Below are 15,720 nucleotides of genomic sequence, written 5' to 3'. Positions count from 1 at the left end.
AGTAGCACCAGATACAACGCCTTTGCTTCTCGTTTAAATGTTGCCACGCGCTTAGCCATTGGACTGGATGGTTATTATTGCATACCTACATAGGTCCCTGCCTGTCACATATATACCTACCTAGGTAGGTACCTTGATGGCCTTGCCTTGTGTGCAATTGTCTACTTTCCTCACTATGAGGTAGCTTAAAAATACCAGTGTTTTTTTTCATATTTGTCAAGATTCCAAGTCAAGCAGAATCTTTAGCAGTTTTCTCTTGGCTTATCCGACCTGAACCCAGTCCCAAATTCCGTAGCAGCTCCGACACTTCTGATAGTTTCCCAAAATGGCAACGTCGCACCCAAAAGCCGGGCACACATCTACGGGTAATACCAAGGGCCGGCCGAACATGAAAAAGATCGGCGGTGCCCATTTCCGTAGCACGGGCTTTTGGCAGAGTGAGGAATGCCGGGCTTTGGTAGGCGACGGTAGTTCAAGATTTACAAAAACGTAGGCCGGGTGATGTTTCTGGCATGCTTCACAAAATCGAGGTCCGGGGCAACGGAATTGAAGCATCAAAGTCTCAATTCCCGTCGGACCGCAAGCTGTAGTAAAATTTGCCGATTTCTAAGAGACACGCACTGGCGAAAAAAAAGAAGAAAGAATACAAGTTTCGTGCCGCCGGCTGAACAAAATTAACACTCTGATTTGGAGGATGAAATGAAGCACGGAATGCTACCGCCGCTCTCATAATCCCATTTTTGATGCTAAAAGCTACACCGAACAAAGGCAGCAACACCAACTCGACTCGCCAATAGCTAGCTGTCGTCGACATTTTTGAGGGTGCAAGATGCTGTCTTTTTACATACATGTTGTGTAGCTTCCACAACCGATGTGACGCATGTCATATCCGACGCCGGTTACCTACCTTGCCTGCCTTGGCTACCTTCCTTGCCTAATGGGATTCAAAAGGCAACAAGATCAACTTGGAGTCCCTTGATTGTTCTACCGCCGAACTTCCGTATTTGCCTACACGACTGTCTCAATTTTCCAAATGCACCACCACATCTTCACTTTACGGTTTGCAACGGCTGCAGTCGGGCTCGTCCTTTTTGACGACCCTGCATTTGCAATTTAAAAGTTCGTCCTGTATATCCCAAAAATAGCCCCTGAATATATTATGAGCGGTTTTGGAACGAGAGGTTCGCCCGAAAAGAATCTCGCCTGTTTCCGCACCGTCTCGGCCCCTGGCCGGAGCTTGAAGTACGAGAAGGCGTGGTCGGGTCTTGGCTGCAGGTTCTCTCCTGTAGAAACAAAAACCAAACCCTGGAGAGTTGTACCCGAGTAACCTTTGGTAGCGAAGGAATGGCTGAGCACTTGCCCTTGCTGCCATGTTTTTCTACGCCCAGAAAATAGTGGCGGGAAACTCGACGGAATCGCCTTCTAGAACTTCCAAACATCATTTGATTATATCGAAATTCGCATCTCCGTGTGCATTCGTCATTTTATAAAATTTTCGTACTTGTGGTACCCTCTTTGATGCACCCATCGGACTAGTCATCTTGCGGCGGCTTGCCATCAACGAATGGGGAGACGGCACTTGAACATCAGTCGACATGAGCCCAGCTTGGCACATGTCTTCAAATGTACAGATTTTGTTTGACCGTCTCTAGCCGCAAGTCAAAAAAAAAAAAAACAGCAAAACATGCGAGGTCGTTCGAGACTACCGAAACCGTCAACATGATGACATGGGAAATCGAAAAGATTTGGTAAAGGAAACACGGGAAATCAGATCGAAGAATGCATCGCCAGTGGCAACATGAATTCAGGTACCGGTACCTACAATGCAGGAATATCCAAGGCATTCGACCAGAGCGGGGTCTCACGCCGACTCTTGCAAGTCAACTACTGGCGGCTGAATTGGACGGTAAACCGATCAGCCATGTCTCTTTAATATCCCATATAGTGGCCAAGAAAAGTTTTCCATACTGACAATAATAATAACTTTTTTATTCAGGAATGGGCCTGGCTGCTGGGTACTCTCGGAAATCGAGACCTGAAAAGGGAAACTTGAGATTGACATCACACCATACTCTTGTTCCAGTCTTGGCCTTGGTCACCATTGTAACCATGGAGAAAAATAATTTTATCACGACCTTCTCCTTGGTAGTGATGTGATCCAAGAAGTAAGGCCACAATAAAACACGTTGTGCAGCATGTGTTCAAGTCTGTATGTGAAAAACTAACCAAGAAAAAAGGTTATATATAGGGCTCAGACCCTTCCCTGATTTTTGAAGCTGGAGGTATGAATGACTGCAACGTACACTGGTTCCCCGAGTATAATCATTCTACCCATACAAGCTGGGCTATTAAGCTCCTTTTTCTGGAACCTAATATCCAAAGCTCATACCCACCAGAATTCCAAAGTATATAAACCACTCCCACATCACATTTGGCCGTCTTTGCTACACACTGCACCTCATCCTCCTAACATCAGATCTCCATATCACATCCCCAAGCCTTCGACAAGACAAACCTCAATTCAAAATGAAGTGGTTCACTCAGATCACAGCTGCGCTGCTGGCCACTATGGCACTGGCAGCACCCGCGCCAAAGCCACCGTCAGATGAGACGTCATTCTACAATCTCCGGATTACCAGGTAAATCCTTACTCCTAAACCACCCGCCTCTTCTTTCTCCCCCTTACCAAACCACTAACGCCACTCTGCCTCATCCCCAGCAAAGCAAACAAGTTCCTCGACGGCAAGCTCCTCTCGGTCTACCAGAACCAAGTCGGCGTGCACCCGGGCTCCCCGCCGGTGCGCTTCTTTCCCGTCCAGGTGTCTGACGGCACGGCCGAAAAGGCCCAGTACCAGCTGCACACGCACCCGATCGGGATCGTCGAGTGCGTGCTGGGGCTTGTCAGCTCCGACGGCCTGGGCACCCTGACGCAGATCAGCAGCCCGTACCAGATCGAGTATCCCGACGGCACCAGCGCTGACTGGTCGTCGTGGGCCATGGTCGAGGGCAGCGACGGCGTCGACGGCGAGCAGGGCAGCAGCTACCTCGACTACCTCGGCTCGCCCGGTGGGAGGTGGATTGCTTTCCCCTCGGGTGAGCAGGATAGCTGGGTTGTTACCTGGGATGATGGTAAGTTTGAGCTCCTTTCTTGTTTTGTTTTAAATCACTTGTCCACTAGCCTTCCCCTTGCTGGACATTCCCTTGCGGTAGTCTCTGCTTTGCTGACACGGTGTGCTTCTAGGTACCGCCACCATCCCCCAGCACTATATGCCTATCAACGTGACCTACGAGCAGGTCGAATGAGGTCGATATTTGTTATCCCAGCAGCACTATTGCAAATGTGCATTTGGAATTTAGCTGGCCCGATTGGTCCTTTTGAGCAAAACTCTGTAACAAACCATGCTTACTGAAAGGTGGTATTTATGACAAAAGTTCAGCCCAGAATACAGCATGTAGTATCTCACATCAAAAAGTTTCAAGTCCAAATACAATAATTATTTCATACATCAGGTTACTTGAGCACAATATCACAAAAGGTTCTTCACTGCCCAACTGCAGTTCACTAAAAACCAGTATTCGTAGCAAAATGATATTATTAGAATGATGCAAGCTATGGAACGCCACGCAGATATGTACTCTCTATACTGCACATGATACAGCGCTCACAAAACCACGTTGTACTCCGGTGCGAGACGATTCACACTCCAAAGGAGTTATGTATTCTCAGGGAAACCAATACATCCCTGTCCTTGCTATTGTTCCAACCCCTAATATCAACATAATAAACCAAGAAACCTGGATAACCAATCTTGTCCAGTTTCGTCCCCAAACTATCCTATTACTCAGCCAACACCATACGCAGCATCGACAGGAAGTTTTCTCTCAACTTATGCACCTCTGAAATGGCCGGCTTCTCGGGCTCACCTGCCCTCCTTCGCAGCCTATCGCGCTGTTTGGCCCTGCGCCTGCGCTCGGCCTCAACGGGGTCTAGCTCGTCCTCGATCTCGGCATCCTCCTCGTCTGTACCACTATCGTCGTCGTATGCCATATCCTGCAGGTCCATCTGGTCAAGCCCAAAGTCGCTCGACTTGAATCCCACCGGCACACCGACGGCCCCGTCCACGCCGCCCTCCGCAGCCATCTTCTGCCTCGTCTTGTCTTGGTGCCACTTCTTGCGCGCCTCCTGCCACGCGATCAGTTGGTTGATCTCCTCAATCGCCTTTTCCTTGTCGACGACCCCCGTGCTAATACCACCCTCGAATAGCGCGTTGATATCGAGAGTGCCATTCTTGGGTCCGTGCCTAAGGAACTCCAGAATACCTTCGATCCAACCCATAAGCTGCGTGAAGAGCCCATTGTCGTGTGTGTGCACTTCGTGAACAAACTTGTAAAAGTTGTGCTCGTGTCGTTGACAAAGATCAATGAATGCCTGTACAGTCTGGTTCGGATCGGCTGACGCATCTTGCTCACGACATTGATCAACAACCTGCGAGTTCTTGTGTTAGTAGAGTTCCACGAAAAGAACACATTGAATCCAAGGACAAGAACCTACCTGTATCGTGTCATCCACAAATACTGCAAAATCGGTAATACTATTGTACACGTTGGCTGATTTGTACACACGGACCAAGGGCTCGTAGAATATCGTGAACAAATCCCTGAACAGCTGAAGAGTAACAGGCTCCTCTATCAAATGCAACATCATCTCCTTATCGCGTTGCCGTAATTGGAGCTTGAGCATTTGCTTCAAGTACGAGAATAGTTGTGCGCCCTGCTTGAGCTCCTCGTCGACATTTTCCACGGCGCTGTTGAAAGCTACGTAGGCGTTGTAGAGCCTTCCAATCTGCTCAGCCGTCAACGGAGGCTCGATCAGCTCGGACCGCAGGATAGCCACGACTATGTCGACGTCATCAGCCTCAGCCTCCTCGCGAATCGCCAGCTTGATATGCTCCTCGGCCTCTGTAAACTTCTTCAGCTTGTCCACGAAAAGCTGGTCGTCGATCCTAGCCGCGAGCGCATCGATGGACTTTTGAAAATTTCGGATGCCGTCGTTGAGCGTCATTGAAAAGATGCGCTGCAGCAGCGATCTTGTGCCGAACGGTTGCGCCAGAAAGATGTCGAGGATGCCCGACATAACTGCCGCCGGGTTTGCGATCCGAATTGCATTCTTCATGAGCGTATATGGCATGAGGGAGTGTATCCTCTTGGCCTGCGCAAAAAGCTCTGGGGAGTTATCCTCAGCGAGGAAAAGGTGGTAAATGGTGGCCGCCACTTCGATTCGGAGCCACTCTGCAAACTTTTGGTATTGTATGCTAAGATCCTGGATAGTCTCTTTCTCCTTGATCTCTTGGAAAAGCATGGTGAGGCCATTGCGCTCAACAATATCTTGTCGGAACCTGTGGGGGCTGTTAGCAAATGGCGTACAAAAAAAAAGCATCCGGAAGTAACAGCTCGGGGATATCCCGGGGCAGAACATACTGTTCCATGTATGAGTCCAACTCGGCTGCCCGCTTTCGTGCAATGTCGTAGAACTTCTTTTGCTCCTCCATCCGCTTCTCGTCAACTTCCTTTCTTCGTATAATGTCCCTAATATCTTCATCGGTCGGCGTTATCGAGTCACGGGTGAGGAATTCCTGCATAGCTTTGGTGGTAGCCAGTTGGTTGTTATGCAACAACGATCGCAGGAAAGCTCTCAGCGAGATTCTTTGATTCTCACGGAACAATATCGTCTGCTCATCAAGTTAGCTATGACTTTCTCCCAAACAGAATACAGAGGGAGTAAACATACGTCTGATTTGTGGCCAGGGCTATGCAGACCATCCGTGGAAACACGGGGTGACCCCCGACCGGACAACGAAGCACTCCTCCTGTGACCTGCGAGGCTCCTGACAGACAAAGTCTTACCGCCCTCGGATCCATCTTTGCCTGTCATTTGTGTTGAGACCGACGACACCGAGGAGTCGTCATCATCATCCTTGCGCGAGAAATTACCAAGAATGCTCGCAGCCGATGTGTTGCTCTTGTTCTTTTTTGGCAACGGCGGAAGTATCTTTCCGGGTAGCTCAGTCCGCAGCGCATTACGCATTTTGGTAAAGTCGCCATACCTGCGAGCCACGAAATGTTCCATCTCGCCCTTCCTCTTTACGCGCAGAATGAATTCCTAGAAGAGGTAACTTCTGTTAGACCATGATCCAAACCACAGTAGCCACCCCGCTCCATACTCGAAAACGACATCATCGAGGTCCCCGGGGGACTTACAGCATGTTTGTGATGTCTAATGTTCCTCCTCGTCGAGCTGATACGGACAGCACACACATTGACATCCCAGCCGTTGAGGTAGTTGCCCTCGGGCATGGTCGACAGGACGCCCGTGTCAATGGCGTCACGGTCCACAACCTCGAGCTCCGAAAACCTTATGCGCTCCTCGTATCCTGATGAAGTGGGTACGCCAGAAACGATCATGAGCTCAACCAGCTTCTGCGCCTTGAGCGCAAGCTTACGCCTCTTGGTTTCCTCCAGACGGTCCTCTGAGGACGAAATATTCTTACTAGCAAACGACTCGAGGAAGACCTGCAGCTTGTCCTGCCAAAACTCCTTCTCCCTCGCCTTGTCGAGGAACGGGAACTCGCGCACATGGTGGACAAAGATATATCGGAGGATTGGGAGGTCGGAGTCTAAGGGTGAGACTTCACCCAGGTCTGATTTGAAGGGAGCTCCAAAGCGGCGCAGTGCCGTCGGCGAGTTGAGCTCTGAGATCTCTCTCTTGACTTGTTCGGAGACGAGTTCACGTTTGAGGTCTGCCAATGCGAGAATCGAATTAACATTTTGTTGCCCTTGCACATATTCTCTCTCGTTGCTGGTTCGAGATATCCGGCCGAGAAATTGCTCTCTGCATGAATCTTCGTCACATGCTCATTAAGACTCACAGTGCTCTTGCTTGCCAGTTAATGACTGGCCTGGTGGTGGTATAGACTTTGTGCTGATTGTGCGGACGGGAAGTTCCCTGGTTTCGGCGATGGCCGCACCGTTTTCATGAGCTGCGCCGTTCTCTTTGACGGCTGTGCCGTTTTCAGGCGCTGCTAAAGATGCCATAGTTTATGCTGAGTGTATATGTGTGAGAAAGAAGGCTCGCGCCAGCAAATCTAGCAAATAACGGCGCCGAGGTTGCAGAAAACAGATGTCGGCGTCCCAAAGTTCCTTAGGGTCGAGTGTGGGTGGTGAGAGCAATGACGATTGATGGGATTGACTTCCTTCTTAGTCGCGCCTGCGGGTGGCGGGGTAGCGTGGAAACGCCTCGATCCGCCAAGGTAATGACGCGCAAGGGCCGGGAGTGTCTTCGGTTCGTCCAAAGTTCTGAGGATATGCGTAGGTGCCTAAAAAGATCTGTGTCCTTCACAGTTCTGTAGGGCTGGGGGTGGTCGGCTTTCCTGCTTGGTCCAGCAGGGCAATAGGCGATAGGATTGCAAAGTCGAAATCAGGTTGAGGTCGAGACGCGAGTAAGCCCCGGCAGTTTGCAAGGTGCAAGGTTGCCGCCTTACAAGCTCTAGCAAGGGTCCTGTCTGTCCCTTGCGTTTACAAACAAGTCAGAAACCACCGATTTATTTGTTGGAGCGGAGCCGAATGCGATATTCCCGAAATAAACAGAAGACAAAACTAACTGTGCTAATAAATAGCACAAAACCAGGGGGATGTATAAGACTTTTATTCTGTGATCAGATTAAGCTCTTAGATGACAATGCCCATTATCTTGCAAATCTCTACTACTTAAAAAGACCGAGAAAAGTATCTAATCAACTGGGGGCCCTTCGCAATTTCTGTCAGCCGCTCACATGGTTGGTCCCTGCCTGCTGCATGGGGCCTGCGACGTCAGCTCTTTTTCCAATGTACTGCTTTTTTATCTGTTTCGGAGGGGGCGCAGTTATGTCCTCAGCATACAACAAAGCACAGTCGCGCTAGAGCAGTTAACTAACGCTACATCCGCTGGCTACTATCAATCCAGAATGGAAGACGGATATGGGACGGGTTGATGACTCTGGCAAATTTCAAAGCCCAGACAGAACGCAAATGCAAGTGACGCGCTCAGTGGGGAAGCATGACGTCCCTGGCTTCCCCACCATTCCTAAAAAAAAAAAAAAAATACGTACCTAGCCCAGCAACAAAAAATTAAATTAAAAAATTAAAAATAACAACAGCGTACCCCGTAGGATAGCGATGTTTGGTCACGGGTGTGGCTGTGATCTCTTGTTCAGGTCGTCACACTGCGCCATCATGAAACAATTTTACACTTTTAATTGGCTTTTCGATGATCAACGTGGAAAAAGTCAGCAAGCTTTTGTACTCTGAGAAACAACCATGGATGTTCCTTGTCACCTGCGCAGCGCTTCTTTGACTTTGGCCAATGTCCAACTTTCTGACTCCCGCAGCGATTGTAAGGAGTGGTTTATACACATGGTGGGCAATAGCGGTTGGGGGCCGCACTAGAAACTAGAGTAGATCTTGAAAATCAATACCTTGCTAGCATACGAAAGTCGCATCGATGGATCTCTATTTTCCCTCCGCGAACTTCGGCAAGGAGCTGCCGACTTGGGCCTGGACGTGCTCCGCAAATATCTGGGCTCGCTTGGCTTGCTTGGGGCTCGAGGTGCGGATGTAACGCAGCTGGATGCAACACACGCCATACAAAACGGATGCCCGGATTGAGTACATAGTAGGTTGGATGAGAGTTGGATGGCGCGGCGCTACCCGATCGTGGCCGGCCAATAAGGGCAAGTAAAAGGGCACGCATTTCAAGGGAATCGCATGTCAAGCCCCGCCAGACCTTCTTCCTACTTTATCCTTCCAAGCCTCCCACGCAATCTAGATGGTTGTATTGTAGTATGGTGCCGCGTAAGCTCTCGAAGAAGTGGGGTATTTAGGGATGATGCTTGGTAAGGCAGTAGTTAGTTACCGGCAAACTTGCTGTTTTGAGTGCGTTTATTGAAACAGTGAGCTTCAGCTGAGGTTCGCCCGATGTGCCGATATACAGTACGGTTCTTTGCTGCCAGTATCTGTGCCTGATTAAAATAGCATGCAGTCACGTGTAGCCTCTAACCTTCAGAAGTCGAGATCGAGGTGAAGTAAGCAGAATACACTTGGACACACTTGGACACACTTCGATGCCTCAGTTGTCGCATTCCTGAATTTAATTCGATAATTTTCCCCCGATTCGGGTTGTTTGAGGAATATCACCTTACCCAGCAACATTGTTGACAAACTGCACATATTTTAGAGCTATCTAGTTCTAGGCCCACGACCAATTAATTACCTACTTTACTCTCTCAAACAAACTATTTCTGGCCTGGTCAGCTTGTAGCATCCTATCAACTTTAACCGCTCACTCGTACTCGTACATCCCCGACTACAAACTGAGCCTCGTCTTGCATTTATGAACCCGGCATGTCAAATTTATTGCCCAAGGTGTCGGTCCTGGACCAGACTGCCGATTCAGAACATCCCACTAGCTCCCCCGCCTCCCGCTGGGAAAGGGTGTGAGCAAATATTTCAACTGCTCCCTTGACTTGAGTAGGAAGCATCCCATATGAATGCGACATACCTGGTCCTGACATCCATCTGTATCCAAACTCCTCACCTTGCCTCAGCTTCCTTGCCACTAGAATCACATGCCAAGTGTCAGTTGTGTCAGTTTTATTAACGAATCAGATCCCGTCCCAAATCCGGGTACCTACATCCAGCAGACCCCTCGTGAATCTTTTCGGCATTGGTAACGCTAAACTCCCAAACATGACAGCACCACAGGGCCACGAGTATCTCAAACTGCGCGCGGGGCAGCGATGCCGTCACGACCAAGCTATGAGCCTTGTCTTCTTTGTTGCCGTCGTACATGACGGCAACGGAATTGCCTGCGGCGCTTACCCACTCGAGCCCTTTTAACGTGAAAATGGATTCGGAATCTTTAACAAAGGTCGGGATGCCGAATTTGCTGGCCTTGCCCGAGAGGTCGACGGGGACGGCGGTGACCTGTTCCGCCTTTCCGCCCATCAAGGACCGCTTCTTTTTGATCCCCACCGCCGCGTGCCCCGGGACGAGCCTGCTGGCGCGCTGAATATAATACCGCGGCGACTCTGCCGGCACCTTTTCAAACCCACCAGGGGTCCGCCGCATGTGCTTCAGGTCGTATATGCGGCGTTGGCGCTCGGAACCGCTCTTGGTGGGCTCGATTCGCGATAGCTGCACCTCGGTGGTTATTTCCGAAAGAGTGGTTATCCCCAGGCTCAGCCGGTATAGCAGTTGTGCCCCTGGCTTCACGGCGTGAATCTCCTGGCCCTCAACTGTCATAGTCATGGGTGGTAGGTTCTCATATCCGGGCGGCACGACCTCGTTGTACGAGGTGACAGGTATCCCGACTGACTGGTTGATATCTGACATGTCGTCTATCGAATCACTCTGCTACTAATTGACACAGGCACTCGACCAGTAATCAGGGATATGGGATGGCGATTAGAACAGAGCAATGTTTGGCTTCAAAAGTGATTTATTATAGGAACCAGAGGTGACTGTGTGATTGTATACGGCCAAGAGATGCAAGTCCGCCAGGCAACAGCATTATGGGGGTGCTGGCGGGGCCATGCTATCCCGATCGGAACGCATTTTTCATGATAGCGCCGACATCAGCATTGCTTATGTGTGATATGTGATATCGTAAGATAACATACCAAAACCCATCTCAACGGTCCAGGATAGATCAAGTGTCCAGAGCTACCCAGCACTCACTTTTACCCAATCAAATTTTGAACATGATATGAACCCCTTTTGAACTGAATTGGTTTGGTGCGATGATTGACACGCGAGTGAGCACTATGCATTTACGACATCCTGAACATGTGTGTAGTGGTATTGTTCAGCTTGGCGACTTCAGCCTTGCCATTTAAATGGTCATCCTAGGCAAGGGAAAACGGGATCGTACATCTTGGGTCAAGAAATAATAACTAGTAGAAGTAGCAATGCAATATCGAGGGCATACCTGACGATCTAGACAGCGTGAATTCTGCGAATATATACACATAATCTAAATCAAATATGACCTCGGTAGATTGTGGAATATGTGACTGCATCAGAAACTTAGCAGCGTCTGCCATGGAAGCACCGTATGTTGTTACACCATTTTAGGAGTAGGTTCCCATGAGCGCCGACGGTCAAGGGACAAGTCGTGTACTGTATGGAAAATACACCCTTTGTCAACCGACATGGCACCGCATCATCCGAAAGAATCGAACGGCATGTCCTATATTGCATTCTTCAAGAGTATGTCATATATTATCATCGGTCTTCGAAGCTTGTTTTTATAATGTTCTCATATTAACGATCAAAACTACGGGTTGTTAAAACATCCGTACGGACCAATATGGTGGAGGAGTTCACGGGCATTACCAGTCTGGTAAGACTTCCTCGTTTTATCCATCATCTACAGTCGTGTTAGACATGTCATTGGGCATAAGTCTCAAGGCTGAAGAACCAGACTGATAGCCTGTCATTGAAATTCAGCGCTGATATCACAATGGCCAAACAAAGATGATTCTAGAGCTTTATATATATGTAATTAAGGTCCGCCACACGGTACATGTAGACGAGCATGCAAATTATTTGAATAGTAAAACAATAATAATACATTAATTCACAATTCATCAAACACCCTCAGCCCCTCGTCAGATCCGTTTCGCGAATCTTCGAGAGCATGATCAAGCGCCCTGAGCAGCCGATCTCCCGAAGTGACCCCATCTCCTGCCGCAGCCCCGATCTCATGCGGTTCCGGTACGGTCCCCTCTTCCAAAGCCTTCTGCACCCATGGCGGGGGTTCCGTGGTCGGAGTGGCCTCTACGGCATCGAGAACATCCTCCGGCACAACGGTCGCCACGAAGACCCACAGCAGGAGGAATGCCAGCGCCAGAATCGACATGACGATCCATCCCGTCCTGAGCCGACGGCGCGTCCTCTCCTGCCACTCCCTGTCCGCGCGCTCCCAGCCGTCGATCCGCTCTCTCACGGCCTCGACCCTATGGCTGAGGCCCTGGATGCGCTCGCGACCGTCGTGGATGCGTGACTGCAGCGTCTCTATGCGTGCGCGATGCGGCTCGTACGTGCCAAGCCCTTCGATCTGGTTGTTTACGTCGTCGACCAGGTCCCTCGCCTCCTGGGCAAACGCCGTGCTGCCCTCCCGCCACATGCCTGTGAGCTCTTGGAGGTCCGCGACCGTGCGTTGTAGTGTGTCCAGCTTGTCGGAGATGGATGAGTAGGTTTCATCGAGGCGACGGGACGCGTCCGAAGACAAGGACGCAAGGTCTCCCGCGACTGTTTTGAGAGCTCTGTCGAGAGTATTTTGATCAGAATGATGTCATGTTAAAAAAAGGAACCAGGAAACCCATCAGATGCCGTGGAGAAACCCATACCTAGTTGTAGCCAGTGCTTTGGCCCGCTCTGCGGCCGGATCCTCATGCTTCGCCAGCTTCCGCTCTGGCGTGGCCGCAGACGAGATGGGCATACGAGAACCGGGCGTACCGTCATCTCCGACTCCACCCATGATACTAGGCCTCCGGCTGGGGTTGGGACTGAGGTTGTACGGGGTGACGCCCTCCGACCGGGGGCCGTCATAGGACGGTCGGGCCTGGAGCATCCCCGGCTGCTGGCCGAGCTGCATCATGGGCGCTGCCGATTGAGGTATGGATGCCTTGTCATCGTTCCGTCGGCTGAGCGAGTGGCTGTGCCTGTGTTTACGTATCGGCGCCGACAATTCTGTTATCGATCGTTTTATCTGATGCCTAGGCCGGATTTGCTGCTGATGTTCCTTGTTCGGAGGGGACGTTGACGTCGTCGTTGCAGGAGTCGTGTAGTGCCTGAGGCTGAGCGCTTCGGCGAGAGCGACATGACCCGACATTGCCCTTCGGGCCGATCGACGCTTGCAGCTGGCGTTCAGACGGTGCGTACAAAAAACACAAAAGAAAAAGAGTTCGTCTGGTGTTGAAGAGCGGTGTGTTGTGGAGGCGCCTTGCCTCGGCGCCAGTTGGGCGAAAAGGTTTGGCAGAAGTAAAGTTGCTGCCAGCGTTCAAGGGAGGGGTTAGGTCGACGTTGGACCGAATCTACGCGAATGATTGGTCGACCGAGTCGGATTCTCAGAGTCTCAGTTAGATGCACATGCCTAGCGCAGAAAAGCAACACCTTATACTTTCAGCTAACTCATTTTAATTAGAGATCCTTTCGAATTTTCGTGATCATAATCATGTGTTATTGCGCTGGTCTTATCTCGCAATTCGCTATCAAGACTTGCGGTGTACCATCTGTTTCTGCACGTACTCCGACGTCTGGCCATTTGCACCAACCATAACCATTGACTCGTGGTCTGTTTTCGTACGGAGTACTGAGTGTGTCTTCCCACAAACCACTGTGACCCATGATAGGCAGTATAGTAAACCCGACTTTATGGGCAGGAGTCGTGTCCTCCGTATCAGCCTGTTAGCGGACATGTGCAGCCCGAATCCTCCCTGCGTTCTCTGATAGGCCCATGCTATTGATTTCAAAGGCCAAGAAGCGGTAGTGCCGTTAACCTGAAACCCTTCTTCCTCTGCCACAATTGCGAACCTGTATATCCCATCCGCATCGAGGATATTGCCCCAAAACCAGTCCCAAACACCTTTAATATGCCGAGGCACGTATACGGTGTCCGCCGAAGCATGTCGGGACTGAAACCAAGTGCATCGGCCAGATTGTCCGCCGAACAGCGCCAGCGCGGCGCCGAAGAAGCTGAAGCAAGACTCGTCGTCATTCACGAGTTGAGTACCTTGTTGCGCTTCTCTCTCCTCTTCAACCTCTCCACGCGCTTCTTGTGCATCTTTTCGGCCATCTTCTCGTAGCGCTCCTTCTCCTCCTTCGCTGCCCGCCTATCTTTGATCGTCTTGATTCGTGCCTGGACATCACGAAAGTCAGTATATCCTCCGTGGTCATGTCGCATGATCCAAGCCATGCTCACCTGTCTCTCGGCCTCCTTCTCATCCTTCATCTCCTTCTCCTTGGCCTTGATAGCGGACATGGTAACGCGTTCCTTGGCGCGCTTCTCGTACGCAGTCAAACCAGACCCCGGCCTGAACGGCTTACGGGGCGCGTGCCAGTTCTTGCCTGTCAACCTGGTGTCAGAAATACCGAGTGCTCAAGATGCGTTACTAGGTCGTCCTTCCCCACAGATGAACTGACCATTTTTCCGCATTCCCAAGCTGGAGGCGCTGGGGGCGGCGGTAGGGCCGGCAGATTTAGCCTGGGCTATTGTGGACGCCTCGTCGGAAGACATTGTATCTCGGTTTCCTCGCTAGTTGGGAATAAGCCACGAGATCGTGGACACTTTTTTTGTCGCGGCAATTAAACACAGACTTGTAAATTGCACAGTAAATGATGCGCTTCGTTGGCAAGGCTGGCGGGCGCAAATGAGGATCCGATCTGTCTCAGAACTTCGCGTACAGTGGTGGGACTGCTCTTTTTTTTTCTGCTGTTAGCGTCAATATCGATAGAATCTGCCGCCCCGTGTCCCACTCTGATTGTTCACCGCCTTGACCGCCTTCCCATCCTGACAGTGCGATAATTAAAAAAGGCCACGAGTGTGGCTTGAACGCCATGCACCTTTTTTTTTTTTTTTTTTTTTTTTTTTTTTTTTGCAGGGGACCTATGAATTCCTAATCGGTAACATCCTAATTACCATCATTTTAATGGGCGTGAAAACAGGGGAACCTCTCTGGATCCGCCATTGTATTGTTTCCCCGTATTGTGACGTGGTCATGGTTGTATCCGATCGCGTCAATTATTATCCAAGATTTTTATTCCATTTAATCTCCTTGTCTCCGCCGGTGTTTTTTTTTGGAGGCTAGGATACCTCTGTCAGAGCCTTGTAAGGTGCAGTGACTATTAAGAGGTATGTAATTACGAGGTCATGGAAGCATAGTGAGACTTTCATTTTGTTCTTCTTCCGTTGATTTTGTCTTCATGGGTCAACCCGAGAGGCACACGGCAAAAGGCGGTGCATTGCAGCTTGCCGATCAGGGTCCAACTTTACCAGAAAACTTTTCTTTCAAGCCCATGTCAGGCAGGTGAGACGAAATGCGCGCTGCAACAAAGCCTGCAAGGCGTTTGTTATTCGATATCATGCCAGCTGCTATGGGACAAATATAGCAGCAGCCCACTCAACCGCACGAATTGATAGCAGTAGAATATCGTGCTCGAAATTGTACCGAGATAAGCATCTGCAGTTCGTAACCAGGGTTGCAATGACAATTCTGCTCCTCGTTTGTCGCTGGGGCGGCTAAGACGGGTGGACGGGCCAAAGCGAACACCGTTTTGGACATTCTCGCGCACGCCGCATGTCTCTTGTTGTTTTCTTGCCGCGTTGCCGCGGCACGCTCTACGCCCGAGTCGAACACCTGCCATATGCAGAGAGCTATTCGCAGCCACAATCCAGGTAGACAGACAAATTTCTCCGTAGGGGCCTTTTCCGGGTTCTGCCGTGGCCACTGCCGGCTGGTTGGAATGTTACGGAATAGCGAACCGGACCAATATGGTATTCACAATCTAATCTGCAAGTAGCCGAGCCTTTGCATCTGAACGCACATGGGCAGCCGGGGCTAGTTGACACAAATCCAGGGGCTAAAGCACTCAACAGTAACCGGCTCGAATTCTGTACCTGGCTGG

The 15,720-nt window shown here is 50.3% G+C and overlaps 7 protein-coding genes across 7 annotated transcripts; 3 read left to right on the top strand and 4 right to left on the bottom strand.

Moving 5' to 3' along the window:
• Positions 1-1,798: 1,798 nt before the first annotated feature.
• Positions 1,799-2,053, top strand: MGG_17520 (uncharacterized protein; the record flags this gene model as incomplete). The annotated part of the gene is made up of 2 exons (XM_003718901.1): positions 1,799-1,906; positions 1,997-2,053. The coding sequence occupies 2 exons, from the start codon at positions 1,799-1,801 to the stop codon at positions 2,051-2,053; spliced, it is 165 nt and encodes a 54-aa protein (XP_003718949.1).
• Positions 2,054-2,526: 473 nt separating this feature from the next.
• Positions 2,527-3,303, top strand: MGG_14715 (uncharacterized protein; the record flags this gene model as incomplete). Its single annotated transcript, XM_003718900.1, has 3 exons — positions 2,527-2,639; positions 2,720-3,129; positions 3,242-3,303. 3 exons carry the CDS (start codon positions 2,527-2,529, stop codon positions 3,301-3,303), a joined length of 585 nt encoding a protein of 194 aa, XP_003718948.1.
• A 270-nt stretch (positions 3,304-3,573) lies between these two features.
• On the bottom strand, positions 3,574-7,787 carry MGG_11649 (PX domain-containing protein). The gene is made up of 6 exons (XM_003718899.1): positions 6,927-7,787; positions 6,259-6,797; positions 5,789-6,160; positions 5,479-5,729; positions 4,553-5,396; positions 3,574-4,486 (listed from the first exon to the last, which is right to left on the bottom strand). The coding sequence occupies exons 1-6, from the start codon at positions 7,090-7,092 to the stop codon at positions 3,839-3,841; spliced, it is 2,820 nt and encodes a 939-aa protein (XP_003718947.1). The 5' UTR covers positions 7,093-7,787; the 3' UTR covers positions 3,574-3,838.
• Positions 7,788-8,352: 565 nt separating this feature from the next.
• On the top strand, positions 8,353-8,700 carry MGG_17519 (uncharacterized protein; the record flags this gene model as incomplete). Its single annotated transcript, XM_003718898.1, has 2 exons — positions 8,353-8,428; positions 8,519-8,700. The coding sequence occupies 2 exons, from the start codon at positions 8,353-8,355 to the stop codon at positions 8,698-8,700; spliced, it is 258 nt and encodes an 85-aa protein (XP_003718946.1).
• Positions 8,701-9,208: 508 nt separating this feature from the next.
• Positions 9,209-10,529, bottom strand: MGG_00176 (uncharacterized protein). Its single transcript, XM_003718897.1, has 3 exons — positions 9,726-10,529; positions 9,593-9,649; positions 9,209-9,515 (listed from the first exon to the last, which is right to left on the bottom strand). The coding sequence occupies exons 1-3, from the start codon at positions 10,423-10,425 to the stop codon at positions 9,484-9,486; spliced, it is 789 nt and encodes a 262-aa protein (XP_003718945.1). The 5' UTR covers positions 10,426-10,529; the 3' UTR covers positions 9,209-9,483.
• Positions 10,530-11,572: 1,043 nt separating this feature from the next.
• On the bottom strand, positions 11,573-13,083 carry MGG_00177 (uncharacterized protein). The gene is made up of 2 exons (XM_003718896.1): positions 12,444-13,083; positions 11,573-12,359 (listed from the first exon to the last, which is right to left on the bottom strand). Exons 1-2 carry the CDS (start codon positions 12,926-12,928, stop codon positions 11,672-11,674), a joined length of 1,173 nt encoding a protein of 390 aa, XP_003718944.1. The 5' UTR covers positions 12,929-13,083; the 3' UTR covers positions 11,573-11,671.
• Positions 13,084-13,183: 100 nt separating this feature from the next.
• MGG_00178 (uncharacterized protein) lies at positions 13,184-14,458 on the bottom strand. Its single transcript, XM_003718895.1, has 3 exons — positions 14,239-14,458; positions 14,018-14,163; positions 13,184-13,954 (listed from the first exon to the last, which is right to left on the bottom strand). The coding sequence occupies exons 1-3, from the start codon at positions 14,330-14,332 to the stop codon at positions 13,814-13,816; spliced, it is 381 nt and encodes a 126-aa protein (XP_003718943.1). The 5' UTR covers positions 14,333-14,458; the 3' UTR covers positions 13,184-13,813.
• Positions 14,459-15,720: the final 1,262 nt, after the last annotated feature.

Source organism: Pyricularia oryzae, chromosome 5 (assembly GCF_000002495.2).
Source record: "Pyricularia oryzae 70-15 chromosome 5, whole genome shotgun sequence".
Classification (NCBI taxonomy): Eukaryota; Fungi; Ascomycota; class Sordariomycetes; order Magnaporthales; family Pyriculariaceae; genus Pyricularia; species Pyricularia oryzae.
Note: the sequence above shows the minus strand (reverse complement) of the source record. Positions and strands in the feature narration are given on the sequence as shown.

What these genes read in the sequence shown, in the direction of transcription:
- MGG_11649 (XM_003718899.1), bottom strand. Translation starts at nt 7,092, where the DNA reads ATGGCATCTTTAGCAGCGCCTGAAAACGGCACAGCCGTCAAAGAGAAC. An exon ending in AACTGGCAAGCAAGAGCACT is followed by an intron (nt 6,798 to 6,926) that starts GTGAGTCTTAAT and finishes TCGCATTGGCAG; the next exon opens with ACCTCAAACGTGAACTCGTC. An exon ending in GCCCTGGCCACAAATCAGAC is followed by an intron (nt 5,730 to 5,788) that starts GTATGTTTACTC and finishes CTTGATGAGCAG; the next exon opens with ACGATATTGTTCCGTGAGAA.
- MGG_00176 (XM_003718897.1), bottom strand. Translation starts at nt 10,425, where the DNA reads ATGTCAGATATCAACCAGTCAGTCGGGATACCTGTCACCTCGTACAAC. An exon ending in TCACGAGGGGTCTGCTGGAT is followed by an intron (nt 9,650 to 9,725) that starts GTAGGTACCCGG and finishes ATGTGATTCTAG; the next exon opens with TGGCAAGGAAGCTGAGGCAA. An exon ending in CAGATGGATGTCAGGACCAG is followed by an intron (nt 9,516 to 9,592) that starts GTATGTCGCATT and finishes ACCCTTTCCCAG; the next exon opens with CGGGAGGCGGGGGAGCTAGT.
- MGG_00177 (XM_003718896.1), bottom strand. Translation starts at nt 12,928, where the DNA reads ATGTCGGGTCATGTCGCTCTCGCCGAAGCGCTCAGCCTCAGGCACTAC. An exon ending in AAAGCACTGGCTACAACTAG is followed by an intron (nt 12,360 to 12,443) that starts GTATGGGTTTCT and finishes TACTCTCGACAG; the next exon opens with AGCTCTCAAAACAGTCGCGG.
- MGG_00178 (XM_003718895.1), bottom strand. Translation starts at nt 14,332, where the DNA reads ATGTCTTCCGACGAGGCGTCCACAATAGCCCAGGCTAAATCTGCCGGC. An exon ending in CTTGGGAATGCGGAAAAATG is followed by an intron (nt 14,164 to 14,238) that starts GTCAGTTCATCT and finishes CCAGGTTGACAG; the next exon opens with GCAAGAACTGGCACGCGCCC. An exon ending in AGAAGGAGGCCGAGAGACAG is followed by an intron (nt 13,955 to 14,017) that starts GTGAGCATGGCT and finishes CGTGATGTCCAG; the next exon opens with GCACGAATCAAGACGATCAA.